The sequence below is a fragment of the Cynocephalus volans genome, chromosome 8 (genome assembly GCF_027409185.1).
Source record: "Cynocephalus volans isolate mCynVol1 chromosome 8, mCynVol1.pri, whole genome shotgun sequence".
Taxonomy (NCBI): Eukaryota; Metazoa; Chordata; class Mammalia; order Dermoptera; family Cynocephalidae; genus Cynocephalus; species Cynocephalus volans.
In genome coordinates, this window is record NC_084467.1 from 90,859,945 (window position 1) to 90,877,498 (window position 17,554).

Here is a 17,554-nt window from a genome sequence, read left to right on the forward strand (position 1 = left end):
CCTCCCCTGATGTTCAGTTCCTTGCTTCTTTCTGTCTGTGTGCATCAAGACATCCACTAAGTGAGGGAACCCCCTAAGATCACAGACATGTCTGTGCTTGGATTGGCATCTATTATCAGCTCTTGGATACAACATCATGTATACACTGAGCACTTGATTTTGGCCAGACTTTAAAAGCCCAAAGTCACAGTGCCCTGTTAGTACATTTATGTTTGTCACACGTGGGAGCACTACAAAATATTTCTCAATATACGTTCACTCGTAATAGCAAAATCTTTTGAGAACCACACCTTAAAATACCAGCTTTTATTAAGAGGACCAAAACAGTTATGAGCACTTCAAGACTAAATTTAGAACACAAAAATACTTCTTTTTATAAACAAAACTGATTTTTATTTATAGTTCCAATTGCAACGTAATTCCTTTATGCAAAAATTATTGTTCACACCTTTGTGTTCTCTTGACTATCTTTTAGTATATCACTTATTATTTACTATGTTATTTTAGTATTTGTCTTCCTCAGTAAACCATGAGCTCTTTGCAAGAAAAGTCTAATTTATGAACCAGTATAACTTCAACTTAGCAGATATTTATTTATATATGGTCTTTCCACAAGAAAAGACAATACTGCTTACAGGGAATACATAAAATATAAGAGAATATAAAAAAGAATTGGTAAGCAAAAAAATCAGGTAGTCAAGTAAATTTTTGTTGCCATAAAATAAAACCAATATCAGTAACCTAAAAATGCATAATGTAGACCACAGTGTTTCCCAGCTATTATCACTGTACGTCATGATCCCTGTAGGTTACAAAATAAATTTAAGATTTTGTCCAGCATTTAAAAAATTAACTCACACAAAATTTAACAGACAATATTAAAGTACATCATATGTACTTTTTTAGAGTGAGCTGTGTTCACAAACTTATAAGAACAGTCATAAATTGTTCCTATCTATTATTATGCAGTCTTGACTCCATGATTTCTATAAGCCAAAGCAGAAAGTGAATTCTAAACTTCATAATCCATAACAATTAAAAGAAAAAAATCAATTAACTGCTCAAGAAATCACAAAAAGTAATAAAATAAAAATAATTCATAAGAAGCAGACTTGATAACAAAAGAAATTATAAATATTTCTAAAGCTATGATAGCAAGAAATTTCTTCTGAGGATGTTCATAAAGAGGACCCTGAATAATGCAATCTCCCTTATTTTCAAACAGGTCTTTTTGATTGATAGAATTTTGCATAACACACCATAGTTTCTCTGAACATAAGCCAATGACATCACAGCTACACCTAGCAGAGTTCAGCAAACCCACTTCTATAGGGTGTCATAGCAATGTGATACAAATGGCCTGACCTATGCTTTGGACTGAATGGATTCTGAATAAAAGAAATAGGTGCCAAATATACTTGCAAATCAATAGACATATGGAAACATGCACAGATGGATGAGTATTGAATATTATATTTTGCTTTGTACAGGTTAGAACATATAGAAAGTACATAGTGTGTTAAGGTACATAATTGTGATACATACAAACTTTATAAATGTCACTGTGAACAGAAGCTGTTAACTGATTAAAGCCTTCCTTAGGGCTTTTAGTTTTAGTTCATTGTTATTCTGTGCAATGAGGGAAATTATTATTTCTCTAGCAGTACGGAAATAACACAGCACAACCACCCTTCTTACAAACTGTATTATAGGACAAGGAAACTAAGGATTCCATAGTATGCTGAAAAACACCTAAAGTCATTAAGAATTTAACTTGTACATTAGTTTAAGCAGTTGGATCTTTGATTCATTCAAAATAAGCAATGGTTATAGGGAACATTAAAGCCCAGTTATCTATAATATTAGCTCTTCTAACTCTTTTACTCTTGACAAAATTGTTTACAAGGACATAAAAGGGTGAAGAGGACTTGGAAAAATGCAACAAAGAGAGAGACAGAGAGACAGAGAGACAGAGAGAGAGAATGAACTTAGTTAAGCAGTTGTTTACTGAGTGAGAGATCTATATATCTGAAAATGAATTTATGTAACATGCTGTCATGGACTTTGTCTTCAGATAAAGGACTTTGAACTTGGGCAAGGGGTTAACACTCTATAAGTGTCATACGTTTTGCCTTAAAAGTGCAATGATAATAATAGTTACCAAGCAAATTTGCAAGAATAAAAACATGAATATAAAGTACCTAACATGAGTTGAAGAATAAACATTCTTAATATTATTTCATTCCTTTTTTCTATTTTTTTTAGACTTTACATTTCTCATTCTCATTCTTTTCCTCAGAGAACTCATCACTTTATTATCATATTTATTTTTTCAAAATAAGAATAACTTCAAAGTCTCTGTTTCTCTCATTCTTAAGAACTTCTGTTTTGCACTTACTCTTACTTGGTCAATATCCCAAAGGTTAAGTTACACGAGATTGACATAAAGTCAGAAGAATCCATTATAAAAATAAATGATTTTTACAGGATAGTCTTATGCCTTTATCCGTCATGGCTCGTAATTTTATCATCTCTCACCAACTGATCAGATACTTACCCCTAATATTTTACTGTCACCTTTTGATCAACATTCTTCACAGAAATAGAAAAAACAATCCTAAAGTACAAATTGAGCAACAAAAGGCCCCAAATAAGCAAAATAATCCTGAGCAAAAATAAAATAAAATAAAATAAAATAAAACCAGAGGCATTATACTACCAGATTTCAAACTATACTACAAAACTATGATAACCAAAATAGCATGATACTGCCATAAAAATAGACACATGGACAAATGGAACAGAACAGAGAACCCAGAAACCAATCCATTTGCTTACAGCCAACTGATCTTCAACAAAGTCACCAAGAACATACACTGGGCAATGGATGGCTTCGTCAGTAAATTGTTCTGGCAAAACTGTACATGCATGTGTAGAATAGTAAACCCAGACCCATACATCTCACCATATACCAAAATCAACTTAAAGAGGATTAAGGACCTAAGAATAAGACCTGAAACTGTAAAATTCCTAGAAGAAATCATAGGGGAAATACTTCAGGAAATAGGACTGGGAAAAGACTTTATGAATAAGACACCTAAAGCACAAGCGACAAAAGAAAAAATAAACAAATGGTTTCATATTAAACTAAAAATCTTCTGCACAGGAAAAGCAGCAATCAATAGACTGAAAAGACAGCCTAAAGTATGAGAGAAAATATTTGCAAGCTATACATCTGACAAGGGATTAATATCCAGAATATACAAGGAACTCAAACAACTTAACGGTGAAAAAAACAAATAATCCAATAAAAAATGGGAAAAGGAGCCGCATGGATATTTCTCATAGGAAGACATACAAATGGACAATAGGTATATAAAACATGTTCAACATCACTAATCATCAGAGAAATACAAATCAAAACCACATTGTGATATCATCTCACCCAGTTAGACTAGCTATTATCAAAAAGGCAGAGAATAACAAATGTTGGAGAGGATGCCTAGAAAAGGGAACCCTCCTACACTGTTGTTGAGACTGTAAATTAGTTCAGCTATTGTAGAAAACAGTATATAGGTTCCTCAAACTACAGATAGATCTACGATATGATCCAGCAATCTCACTGCTGTGTATATACCCAAAGGAATAGAAATCATCATGTCAAAGGGATACCTGCACTCCCATGTTCACCATAGCTCTATTTACAATAGCAAGATGTGGAACCAACCTAAATGTCTATCAACAGATGATCAGACAAGGAAAATGTGGTGTGTGTGTGTGTGTGTGTGTGTGTGTGTGTGTGTGTGTACAGTATACATACAATGGAATACTACTTATCTATAAGAAACAATGAAATTCTGCTATTTGCAGTAACAGGGGATGAGCCTGGAGAACATTATGTTAAATGAAATAAGCCAGGAACTGAAAGAGAAATACCTCATGTTGTCACTCATAAGTGGGAGCAAAGAAAAAAAGAAGGAAAGAAAGAAGAAAAGGAAGGAAGGAAGGAAGGAAAAGAAACCACAGTAATACATGAACTTTCAGAAGAGAAGAAGAGAAATTATGATTCCTAGGGGTGGGAAATGGTGAGGGGAAGGAGAGTTGGGGAGACACTGCATAATGGACACAGGAAAAATTACAATTTGTAATGATGAACATGCTAATAATACTAATTTGATCATTACATATTGAATACAAATACTGATAGTCAACTCTAACCCATAATATGTAAAATCAATTTTGTTTCAATTAAAAAATAAATTTAAAAATGAATTGAAAAATAGAATTTGTTTTCTTTCTTGCCAAAGAAGCCACCACCCCTGGTTCCTTGTTTTTAACATTAATTGCAAGGTAACTCCATAGTAAGTTTTGAACTTCAAAAAATAAGAAATAACATGAACTAATTTTATGAATGTTACAGTTTACACCTAGAAAACCAGCAGTTTTGTTCTAATCTCTGTTATTTGCAGGAAAAAAATTCCAAAATCAAATTTCACATGCACATAATTGCTTTAAATGGAGTAAACTGAGGCTTGTTTATCACTTGTTATGGACTAGGAGTCATATCATGAACCTCTTTGGTATATTTACAGCAATTACAGCAATTGCATTAGAAACTAACAGATGCAGGTGGTGTCTTCCCTTTTAGAGGGTCCTTTTTCAACATCTTTAAGGAATAATTTTAATTGGTTGATGCATGCAAAATTGGATATGTGAATTTACTATAAAAATAGGTACTAATTCCAAATTAATAAACTCAACATTTATTTGTGGAGCATTTCTATTAGTAAAGTATTAAAGCCTTTGACTGCCAAGAGGTTTGGGTTTTTTTCTGTGAATGTGTTTTGTTTTTTGTATTGCTGTTATTGTTGTTCTTGATCAGGTAAAATTGTTCTAGGCATGGAAGACATAATTAAACTGTCATTCCCTCAAGGACAAAAGCTTGAGGTTATCATTCAGTTTTCATCTTTCCTCACTGCCCATATCTCATCTTGGTGAAAAATCCTACTATCCTGCCTTCCCAGTGTTTGCTACATCTGCAATGTCCTTCGACTCTCCACTGCCCTAGTCATCAACCCATTCTAATATCATGACGCTGTTCACTGAACTTCTACGCTCATCTAGTTTCTCCCATCTCTGTTATATATTACACACTAATGACAAATTTATTTTCCTAAAACTTTATTTTTTTTTAACTCCAGTTGCTCCAAACTACAAATCTTCAAATAACTCTAACTTGCAATTTTAGAGCTTCAATAATCATATAATGTGTTATATATTCTGCTTTAGTATTAGATTATGTACAATAATTAGCAGAATGCCTGGTTCCTGGCAAGAATTCAACAAATTTTAGACCAGGTCTTCCCTAAATACCATATCCCGTTCCTAATATTTTCTTGCCCTTAAATGCTTTTTATCTTCTTCACTCTGTGAAGCCAATTTCAAGGGCCAACTCCTGCATAACCCTTCCCTTGATTTCTCTTCTCTTTCCAACCTCTCATAGAATTAACATGTACTGTTTGTATACATTAGGCATTTAATCACCAACCAACGTATAGTGATGTTTAGTCTTTGATGTGTTTCTTTTCAAAATTGTTTATTCTAAGTCAAAAGATATCTTCCATGTGCCCAATTATGCAAGCAAAATAAGTAGTAATTGTGAAATAAATGATTGTTGAAGCCAACTAAATAAAAATATTAGATTTTTATATTATAATTAACATAATTCTACATGTAATTGAACAACTGTTAATACCCTGAAATTTATGTGTCCATGGCATATTATGGACCCTACAAATACACAGTTTCAATTGTTCTAAAAACCTGGGATAACTTGCTTGCTTGGGCCCTAAAAAGTAACTTATTTAATCCTTGATTCAGATTTCACAGATTCAATGACCATCGATCTTAAAAAAAATCATTTGTCCCTAAAATAGAAATCACTTTACAATCTCAAAGTCTAGTTAAATGAATGGTATTGTACAGAAATTTTTGAAGATTCTGTGTCCAAATAAGAACTTTTGTCTTATTCAACTGTTGTTCCTACTAATGCTACCACTACTATCTTATGAGGATTTTCAAAAATGTTGTAATTTAATGAATTCCATGGGAAGTCTGATATAGTTACTGAAATATCTTACTTTCTTTTTAAAGAAAATCTCCACCAGATGTCCAAAATTACCTTGATCATTGTCATATGACAATTGAGTAATCTACAGATTAATTACAATGTTAATCAATATGCAAAATGCTATGCTTGATGTGTTCTCAGTATAGTTATGCTGTCCTAACTTTATTCCAATTTCAGGATTTATGATAATTTAAATAGGTAAGTAGGGGATCATTACTGTGTGTGCTAGGCACTATACTGTGAATGTAGGCAAAATAATACAGCAAACACACAGCCTAAGGAGAGAGATGATCAATCATATTCCAGTGCAATTTCTAGAAAAGAAGATTCAATAAAGACCACTGAGAAGGAAGACATTTCACTAATAAATGAAATGGAGGCAAACTGCCCAAAGATGACTTTATAGAGATTTAACATCTAAGTTTTATCTCTATGGATGACTACAATTTTGGTCAAGTAGAGAAAGGAAAAATGGAGTTTCCTTGAAGAAAGGGAAAAGTATAAAATATACCTTACTCAAAGCAGGAAAGATCATGGTGGTTTGAGAAGCAAGAAATCCAATGCATTAGGTTGGGTAGAATCAAAGGGGAGGCATGAAGGAAAATAAAATAGACATGATGACTGGGACCAAATTGTGAAGATGACTTGTTGGTCAGGATAAGAAGTTTGATTTCTGATGGCAGTGTGGAGCCCTGAGATATGTATAAATAGAGAAATGGCATAGTTAAGGTTGTGTATTAAACTATAATTCTATAATTAATAGGTAAAACTGACTGAAGAGGGTAAGAAACTAGAGTCAAAGAAATGAGCCAAGACATTATTAGTCAAGGAGAGAAAGAAGAGTCTGAACAAAGGTGGTAGTGTTGCTGGAAATGAAGAACAAGGGACAAATTAGAGAAACCTCTGGAAGTGGAACTAATATGACTTCAAAATTTTGTGGGAGGAAATTGAAAGGGGAATTAAGACAACTTTCAGCTTTTTAGGTTGGTGAGGTAAGATGGACAGTGACAAGAGGCCACTAAATATGGCAGATTGGCTATTTTAGTGAGCTTTCAGAGTACAGATGTGAACAAAGATGAGCTTATAGAAAAAATGAAGGCTATATTTAATTGTTTTCTGAGGGATTGATATGTCCCAAGAAAAGAAAAGGTGAGATAAAAATCTGATACTTACTTATTTGCCAATTATTTCACAATGTTAATTAACTAAATAAAACAATCTGGATAATATATTAAATAGATTTATGTTCTTCAGGCTTATGGGATTTTTTTTGTATCATTGACAAATTCAAGTTTCATCAACTACTTAGTAACAGACAAATTAAACCTGTTTTTATAATAAATGAATGATAGAATTATAATGTGTAAAAAATTGAATCTTATGATTCATTTTAAAATGAGAGGAAAGAGATGAAGTAAATAAAAATTATTCAGACTAAAGCTTCTCCAAGTCTTCCGTGACCATGAGTTTCTATTACTCATAATTATAATTTATTTCCTTGGGAAGTATAAGAGTCAAGTTAGCTCCTTTTACTTCCTGACAGCAGCAGAAGCAAATATTTCCAATTGCCTAAACCCTTCTGTTTCTGAACTCATTAGTGCATGCAATTAGTAGAAACCAGGCACTGACTGATTTGATTGACATGTGTTTATTTTCTCTCTCACACACTGTGGGATCACAGCATGACAGTAATGAAAGAAGAGCTGTGATTTGTAACCATGGATAGCATGGCTGTTTATTATCATCATACTCACAACTGGACCTGGTGGGCCCTGGGGACCTTCCCCTCCTTTCAGTCCAGATGCGCCCTGGGAAAAATGGGAAAAGAAAGCAAAGAAAACGAATCAATGTGAATTGAATATAAATAGGGGAAGACTGAGTGATAAAATAAGAATGTCAGGAAGTGCTTCTAATAAGAAATTTCATTCACATGCTTTATCCATATGTTGATTATACCTGAGCTCCAGGAAGACCTCTTTCACCTGGGAAACCACGAAGTCCTGCTGGTCCATCTTTCCCTGAGACACCTTGTGGACCTGGGTCACCCTAAGGATGTATAATATACATCTATCAATAAGGTGCAATTTCTATACCTGCTTCTACAAACAAAATTGAGAATACCTTTAAACCACTGTAAATCAGAGTATCATTTAATGATGAGAATATTGTGTGGAAAGTCATGTACATTAAATAAGCTACCCACTACCTACATTTAAAGGTGTATATAAATTGACAGTTTTATGGTCAGTGGAATAATTGGCCTTATTTTATTATTCAGTAATGTCTTAAAGTTTATTGTCTACAATAAATTCACACTGAATATTCTCCTGACATATCTTTCAGACATTCATTTAAACACTATGCCAAAACTGACATTCATTTAAACACTATGCCAAAGTGTAGAGAATCTGAGGACAATTGGTAAGAAGTACAGTGAAAAATAAATTGATGTTTTTAGCTAAGAAAACTCCTTGAACAGTTTGTACCTTTGCACCTTCTTTTCCTGCAGCACCAGGAAGACCTTGCTCACCAGGAGGGCCAGGAGGGCCAGGATGCCCGCGTTCACCTATTGGACCAGTCTCACCAGTTGGTCCCTAAATTAGATAAGCAAAAACACATCAGATTTATCTTTTATGTTTGGCAAAGATAACACAAACTCAAAATACATATATCTCCCTTTCACAAAATTTTATCATTCTCATGATGGCCTACAAAACACTTCATATAAAGCACTGAAAGTAACATAGCTGGTAGGAATCTGAAAAGATTATGTGTAATCTCGTTCATAATCTGAGTGTTCAGGGATGTTTTCTTTGCTTATGATTAGAATCACTTCAGAGTAAGGCCAGTTCAAGTACTGTTAAAAATGTGTTTTTTTTAACTATGGTTTCATTCCATTCTTTTATGTATATATATAATATCAAATCAGCTTAGGAGTAAAGAGGCACTGGTGCCACTTTGGTACTTAAACAATGAATCACTACTCACACTACTCGATATAAGTATAGCTCCCTGAGAACCCAAACAACCAAAGTGGTTCTCCTTGAAACTTCCACCAGATGGAGACCTCTGTACTGTTAATCTATATTCATTTGGCAAAGTCTAGGGAATGTGGTAGGGGGATACTGAAGGCAGTGACTTTGGGCCAGCAATTGCTCCCAGCTGAAGGTTATAACAAATAGCCAGTTGCGTTAAATTGCAGCAAATGCCAAAGTGAAAAATATCAGGTCATTTACATGTCCCCTGAGAGGTGCTGCTTTGTGGTGCTAGAGTATAATAAGCTTTCAAGCATAAACAGAGAATGGTGGTCAGTTGTTTTCATCTCCACTTAGAATAAAGCAAAATGAAGGATTTAAGTTAAAGATATATAAAAGGAAAATTTCCAGGTGCTAAGATTTTTAAACACTGGAATGTGTTACTGTAATTGTTTATGGAATATCACTCTCTGTTATTTTTCTAAAAATGCAACATATTCTAACCTTTTGGTCTTGGATAATGAACATATCTGCCCAAATTTGGGTGTACGTTTCTAGGTTTAAGTTTTTTTAATCACATAATTGCTGAAAGTCCTCAGCTTACCATTAACGTGTAAACATTTCTCCCAAAGGTATTTTTTTTTTTTAATATATGAACACCAAGACTTTAACAGCAAGTACTACAAAACTGATCTTAACAGAGTAACTATCACCACCAATATAGTGATCTCACCAACAATGAGAGATCCCCGCAACTACACAAAGAAAAACGTGAAATTGCAATCAATATTGCTCCCATTAAGCCACTTCCTTTGTACTAACATGAAAATACGGTTACACTTAAAACAGGCGGTTGGATTTTTTTTTTCTTAAAAGGACCAATAAAGAAAAATAACAAAATGAGGATGCATACTTTTATGCCTTATAATAGGGGAACACAAATGAACATAGATCTAGAACTTTTAGGCATCCACATTGAGCAGAGATGCATTTTTTAAAGGTATGTGGTCCCGAAATATTCAGTTAAGCCCATGATGTTTAAATTCTAGTTAGGATCTAATTCTATTCCTGTTCACGGATATTAAATGTAATATGAATCATTCATCTGGTTAAATTTTTTCACAGAAAATAGTGATGAAGGTATTTTAAACAGAAAAATAAAAGTAGTTTTGGAGGAAGCTTTTTGATTACTGAAGGAGTGTATATACAATTTTTAAGTTAAAACTGACAAGCAGTTAAAAGGAGGCCTTCAGCACAAAAATGTATGCATGCTTACATGCATGCTATGTGTCCCTTATAATAAAACAAACAGTTAACATTTCCCTTGGTTCAGAATTAATATCTGAAATAAAATGATTAGGTAATCCAAGAATTCTCCATTTTTGCTTCTGTCATGCATATTCCCAGAAATATGCATTTCTTTGTTTTTTTGGGTATGTGTGTGTTTGTGTGTGAGTGTTTGTGTGTGTGTGTGTGTGAGTTACAAAGTGTTGAGAACTAATTACAGGTTGAGAAAAGACTATTTAACGCAATTAAATAATTAAGATATGTATCCAACTGCTCTTGCTCTTTTGCTATAATTTGTTATTAGCAGAAGTAAAACTCCAGCTGAGTAAACTAAATGTCTTCTGCTTATTCAATATGATTTGCCAGAGAATAGAAATGTTATTTTCTATTTCCATGAATTGCTCTCTATAGCTATTCAGTACTATGATTCAGTATCTATATCAATACTTCAGACTCTTTCTGCCGCCTGTCTTAAAAGAGATACTTGTCTTTGCCATTATTTTGCATATACTCAAAGATAACAAACTAATTTTTATCTATGATGTAAATCTAATTCTATAATATATAGACAAATATATAATATATAAAAAATATATAATATTTTATAATATAATTTATATTTTATATAATTTATAATTTTATAATTTATATAATTTCATAATATATATAATATTTTATAATATAATATAATAAAAAATATAATATATTAAGACAAAAATCTTAAGAAACATATAATATGTTACAGATATTAAATTTTAAATGCTGGGATATTCAAAGTTTTATATTTTACTTCTACTAAATTATACTCCTAAATCTAATTTATACTCAAAAACCTGAAATCATTTTGTACTTTGAAATTCTGGAAAAAGATGATGGCCAACCTATTATATATATATGTATTTTTGTGTGTGTAAATGGTACCATGATTGGGCTTTATAGTTAAAATTTTTGTGAATTTTGTGATTAATTTTTATTATGTATTTTATTCTTCTCTTATGTTTATACAGGCAATTGAAAAATCGCTTTACTTAAGTAATAGTTTACTGAGTTTCACTAGATATAGGCAAGCTGTTTAAATGCAATTTGAAATAAAAAATGCATCACTTTGAATCATAATAAAATGGGCAGATTTTACATAAATTAGGAAGGTGGAAACATAAGGAGAAAAATAAATCTTTGTAGGGAAACAATGTAAAAGGAACATACCTGTGGTCCAACAACACCCCCTGGCCCAGGGGGGCCGGTCTTGCCTTGAAATCCCTAAGGAAGCAAAGTATAATCTATAAAAGCTACACACAGCATAAAGCATAAATTAAAATTCTATGAGAGAATTTAGTAAGTATCACTAAAAGAAAGTCACCTTTTAGTTAAAAATATTTATTTTCAAGGGTTTACATATGAGTTATTATATTCCAGTTCTTTCTAAGACTCAAAATTTCCCATCTTCACTATTTCACATTGCAGTGCAGTGATTACTTTCAATAAACTTAAACAAATAAGATAATAGGATGAAGCTGGAGCAAAAATGTGTTCTTAGCCTTGTTCCACCATTTCCAACAACATAGAATTTTAACCTAGCAATGTTTATGGATGAAATAAATGATGGTTTAGATTTCTTTGGAACCGTCCACTAATTTACTACACAGAGATAAATATATAGTCTGTGACATTAATGCATTTCTTCTACTGAATTCCAACAGCCTCATAAAATAAAATAAAACATAAAAATGTATTTATAAAAACAATGCTTTGTATGATTAGTAATCACTTCAGCATTTCATCAGTGTTTTTTTCTTAAAATCCAAAAGAATATACTTTCAAATGCACCTTGAAAATAATGCAGTCATTAAAATATACTCTGGTTGATGTGAATGAAATGTACTCACTAAATAAAGCTGTTGGGCACATTTTCTAGTACCTACATTTGTTTAGGCTTATGGGTTATTCATTCTGTATAATTGTATTACAATAGACAAATTTCTATTTTATGTGAGTTGTTACATTTAACAGTTGGAAAGTAGATAGAAAATACTGGAAGAAAAACATTTCAGAGAACTAAATTAAAGCAAAGAGTGTTTGCAAAAGTTTTCTTCACTCTAACATCTAATCAGACTGGAAATAATGAGGTTGGAAAGAAGAAGGTAGAAACTATTCACCCCAAATTTGTATTACAATTTTCCAGATAACCATGATTGAATTATTTAAAATAACATAATTTTATAAGTAGATAAAAGAAAAAATAATCTGTATTTGTGGTTATTGTAATTGATGTTACGGGAGAAAAAAAGATTTTTTTAAAAGACGTTCATTCTTAAGACCATTAGGGTTCTACTGGAACTATTGTTATCAATAGCAAAATCAATCAATTATGGGGGAAAATAACATAGAATTTATATAGCACTTTACTTTTCAGCAACTGGTTGGTTTGAAAATCTGTAATCAGATTTATTGATTTATGTACACACATAGACATACACATATATAGACACATATATACATTTGTGTGCATAATGTATGTGTGTATGTATATAGTATATGAATGTGCATATATATGCACTACTCCCTGGATTATCTCAACAACCTCCATGGCCACAATTGTTATCTCTATGCTGATGAACTGCTCTCTCCTAAATTCTGTCTAAACCTCTGATCTGTGCCAAACACTAAAACTCTCTCAATAAGCACCTATTGGACATTTCCAAATGTATGTTATGCTCACTCTTCCACACTCTCAACATGGAGCTGACTGAATGAATCTTTCATTTCCTCCTGTGTTCTCTTTCTTTACTAAAGAAATGCCTTCAGAGCCCAGACTTTCCTTCAGTCCTCATATTCAATTAATCATTTAATCCTAGCATGAGGAACTTTTTCAAATACAGCTTCTTCTGTATTGTCCTAGTAGACCTGTCTTATTCAAACTACAATCAACTCTTTCCTTGAACATTGCAGAATTTTTCAAATCCAGTTCACTTACTTGTCCATGTTAGCCAGAATCACAAAAGCAAATCTAACCAACTCATTGCTAAACATATATCATGCAATATTGGTGACAAAGTTTTACACAATCTGGGCCCAGTCTGCTGCTTGTTTGGATTACCCTTCTCCCAATTTTTGATCACTAAATTTGACATGGAGATGGGAATGCAATTCTGAACTTTAAAAGATTTAAATTCTTATAAGGCATTTTGTCTTAGTAACAGTGACAGCAAGAATAACACACAAAAATTATTGTAATAATAATTAATGCCTAAAATTCCTTGATTAAATATCAGTGGTTAATTGAAGAAAGTCTGTGGAAAATTTACAGCCCAGACTTGCATTTATGCATTCTGAGGGGAAAGAGAAAAGCTTGGCTGCTAGCCTATTTGCGTGGATGACGGATTTGGGAGGAGCTGGAAGAGAGCATTGTCCGTATGTCTGCTCAGAGGAAACATTCAGAGTGTTTTCAAGTATCTAATAAATTTGACACTAGGGATCTTATAAGTAAACTATGCACAGGAAAACTTTTATAGTTCAGAGTGGAGTGTGCTTCTTCAGTACTATTGTACAATAAAAATACACTTGCCATTTAATTTTAGAATAATTTAAGTTAAATTATGTTTTTCAAAGTCACTGAAAACTAATTTGATACATTCATGGGTAGTTCGACCCATGTTTGTTGTAAGAACCAACATAAATATAACTCCTATTATGATCATCTCTAAGGGACAAAGTTAATTTAGGATCAATACAGGATTCGGCACTGTGTTTCTGAGATAAATCTGGGCCGTTTCAATATAATAGAAACTATTTCTAACTTTTCATAGTGGCCTTCAAAAGCTTCAGAATGTAAGACATCAGAATGAAACTTCAAGGATTTTTGACTGGGGACAAATCTCAAATAAAACAAATAATGCATTCTGTGAAATAAGGTATGATAAACGGCAAAGCATAGCCTCTTTAGATTCTGACTCTTGTACAGGGTAATCTCTTGAATCCCAGTCAGCATAGAACAAGGTGAGAAAGGATGGTTAGTGGCCATAGGGTGATTCACTATTATCTTATGTGTGGGTGTGAAATCAGTAATACAATTTCCCAGAAATAATTCTGGTCTTCATCTATGAGAAACTACTAGGATATCCATTCTAGAAATTTTAGCTAATATGTTATTTTTCTTCTTTGTTTAAATTTAAATGGGCTGGCCCATGGCTCACTCGGGAGAGTGTGGTGTTGCTTACACCAAGGCCACGGGTTCAGATCCTATATAGGGATGGCCGGTTAGCTCACTGGCTGAGCGTGGTGCTGACAACACCAAGCCAAGGGTTGAGATCCCCTTACCGGTCATCTTTAAAAAAAAATAAATAAATAAAATAAATAAGTAAATTTAAATGTTATATATAATATGATTACTTTGGATATAGGCAAAAGCTCCAGGTATCGTTTCCTCAAAAGACATTTTGAAAATATTCCAGAGTTGTTCCCAAGACATTACACAATGATTTCATTAAAAATGATTGGCTGCAAGATTTGAATGAGAATGCATTTGCAAATTTGAGTGTGGATTCTCCTCTAGAATGTTTATTTTATTCTCTCTTGGGAATGACCTTGATGTCATTGTCCTTGATGCCATTCCCAAGAGGAAACGCAAACAATTTTATTCTTTGGTGTCACTAAATCTTATCTTGATTCTGATTTTGAAATCCAAGACTTTGAAGTTTACAATGTGGCTAAAACTAAGAATTGTCACTTGGTGAGTGAGACAGGGTTGCTGTTGATAGACTTGTTTCTCCACAGCAGAAAATTCAAAATATTTTCAGATTTGTTATCGTGTACTGCTATGCAACTCCAAATATGTCTTCATGATGGTTGAATGCTCTAACATGATTTTGAACCACATACTCAAAGGTAGTCTGTGTCGTGGTTTCTTTAAAAAATTTGGATTATATTAATCAATAGTACAAACCAAGAATTGGTTCCATGGAAACATGCCACCCTGTAATGATTTCTGATTGGAATAACAACCCCCTGGGATAGCCAGAAGCACAGTTTTGCAACAGTGGCAGAATAAATAAACAAACAAACCCACAAGGATACTTAAGCCGTAGTTGAGCTGCTAGTTTCCCCTCTGCCCAAATCATAATGTACATAATAAATTGTTCAGTCAATTTGTTTAATGTTATATTCCTTTTAGTTTCTAAATAAAATTAAGTCATATTTTTCAGTTTACATTTTTCTACTCGATGTGAAAGGATGCATTTGCCACAGTTCCAGACCAATTAAACCCTTATGGTCCCAACATTAGCAAATTTATTCATCCGTTAGTTCTGGATAGAAGAATTTGTATTATGTGCGTGGCCTACTGTAATGTGTAGCCTTTAGAGAGGGGATTAGTGATGGGTTTGGGTGGAATGTATCTATAGGCAGACTTCAGTAAAAGGGTCAAGGTAACATCTTGTGGAGATGTCAAAAAAATAATGTGGTCTTCTCCATCAGCTAATCCCTAAAGTGTGGCTGCTGACAATAAGAGCAATCATCAACTAATGTCCTATTTCCTCTAGCATAAGTGTGCTTAGGTACAAAAATGGATCTATTTATATATTTATTTATATATTTTAATAAGGGGTTCAAAGGTATTAATTCCTCTATTATCTTCAACCTGGTAATTGAAATGCTAATAATAAAGAGCTTTCTGTGATTTGATGAGGTACTAGTGATGGAAAATTTCACTTAGAAGAACAGGGTCACTTACAGTTTCCCCACGTTGCCCAGGGTGTCCTGGAAGTCCATCCTTTCCAGGTGGTCCCTGAAATCACAAATATTAACCACCACGTCATAAATGTTTCTGAATTATTTTATATTCTAAATGTAATACATTGAACACTTTTCTTATGTTTTCATTAGATATTGTGCTTTAATTTTCTGTTGATTTTATATATGGTAGTTTGTGTGTATAATTTTGTAGCTATAATTGAGATCAAAAGAAAATTGTAAAACTCTATTCTGAACATTTTACATTTAAAAGAATTTATTTCATTTGCATCTATAGTTTTTAAAAAGCACATTTGCATAACTTTGTATTTTAATTTTTGCACAAATATTAGTTCTTCAGCACTTAACAAATGAATATTTTCCCCTCTTTTTAGTGATTTGTTTTCTAATTCTATTTCCTGTGCATCAAAACTTGGAAAACAGAGAAAGATAGTGCCCTCTTGTGGCGATCTGAGCTTCCAACTTACAAGAACGTGAAAGAAATACAAACTCATAAAAATAATGGCATTTTGCTGCTCAAATTGCTTCAAATAAAGGAAACAATGTGCTATGCTCATTTTAGAAGTCATCAGGACCAATTTTTCCCAGTAGGCTCACTTAAATATCCTCTTGGAAGCATAATGTCTATTAGTACTGGAGAGCACATCTACTATGCTATCACTTTCTGTAAGGATGCTGTCTTTGTCATGTCTGAAGAAATAAATAAAGCAATTAACTATGTACTAAAAGTAAACAATTCTGTGAGGGTCCTATATTTTAAATACATAGTAGAAATACATTGCTTCTTTAGACACTCTTATGGATTATTCATTCTATTCAGAAACTATTAGGCATCAAGTTCAAATTTCAAAACATGCATATTAGGTGTAAAGAGAAATATTCTCAACCTTCTGGATAAATAAAAAGAAATGATCATCTTAATACTAACAGTTTTAATGACAACAGATGTACCTCTCACTGCATGTTAATTATTTAAATAAATCTATTTTCAAACATCTATTTATATATATATGTTTCTAATGAGCACATTGAATAAAAGGCTTTGTTTCAAAATAAGATCATTTTCAGGTAGCTTGTTTTTCCACCCGAACAAGACTTTTTCTTAGCTTTCTTCAGGAGAAAGTGCTAGAACCATCTCTGCTCTCTGATCTCATCTGTATAGACACACTCATTGCTGTGTAAATTATGAGCTCTAATTAAAAACTATTATGATATCTCACAAGATCATGGCTTGCTCAGTGATTTGTTCATGTTTCCAGGACCACTTCAGTGATTTTAGTGCCATTTTCTCCCCAAAAGACCCAAACTGGAGTGCTTTAAGCAAGGGCACAAAACATTCCTGGACATCATTTAACCATTCCTTCATTCAAAAAATTTATTACAGACCTATGTATTAGTCACTAGATGTATAAGA

At 32.8% G+C, this 17,554-nt stretch overlaps 1 protein-coding gene across 3 annotated transcripts in view; it reads right to left on the reverse strand.

Annotated features, from left to right (window-relative positions):
* COL11A1 (collagen type XI alpha 1 chain) overlaps positions 1 to 17,554 on the reverse strand; it is a 213,685-nt gene that overhangs the window by 68,966 nt on the left and 127,165 nt on the right. For all 3 annotated transcript variants that reach the window (XM_063104117.1, XM_063104115.1, XM_063104116.1), the window contains 5 exons: positions 16,121 to 16,174; positions 11,599 to 11,652; positions 8,617 to 8,724; positions 8,087 to 8,176; positions 7,885 to 7,938 (listed from right to left, as the gene is read on the reverse strand). In XM_063104117.1, the coding sequence (XP_062960187.1) occupies positions 7,885 to 7,938; positions 8,087 to 8,176; positions 8,617 to 8,724; positions 11,599 to 11,652; positions 16,121 to 16,174 (360 nt within the window). The remainder of the gene's footprint in view (positions 1 to 7,884; positions 7,939 to 8,086; positions 8,177 to 8,616; positions 8,725 to 11,598; positions 11,653 to 16,120; positions 16,175 to 17,554) is intronic.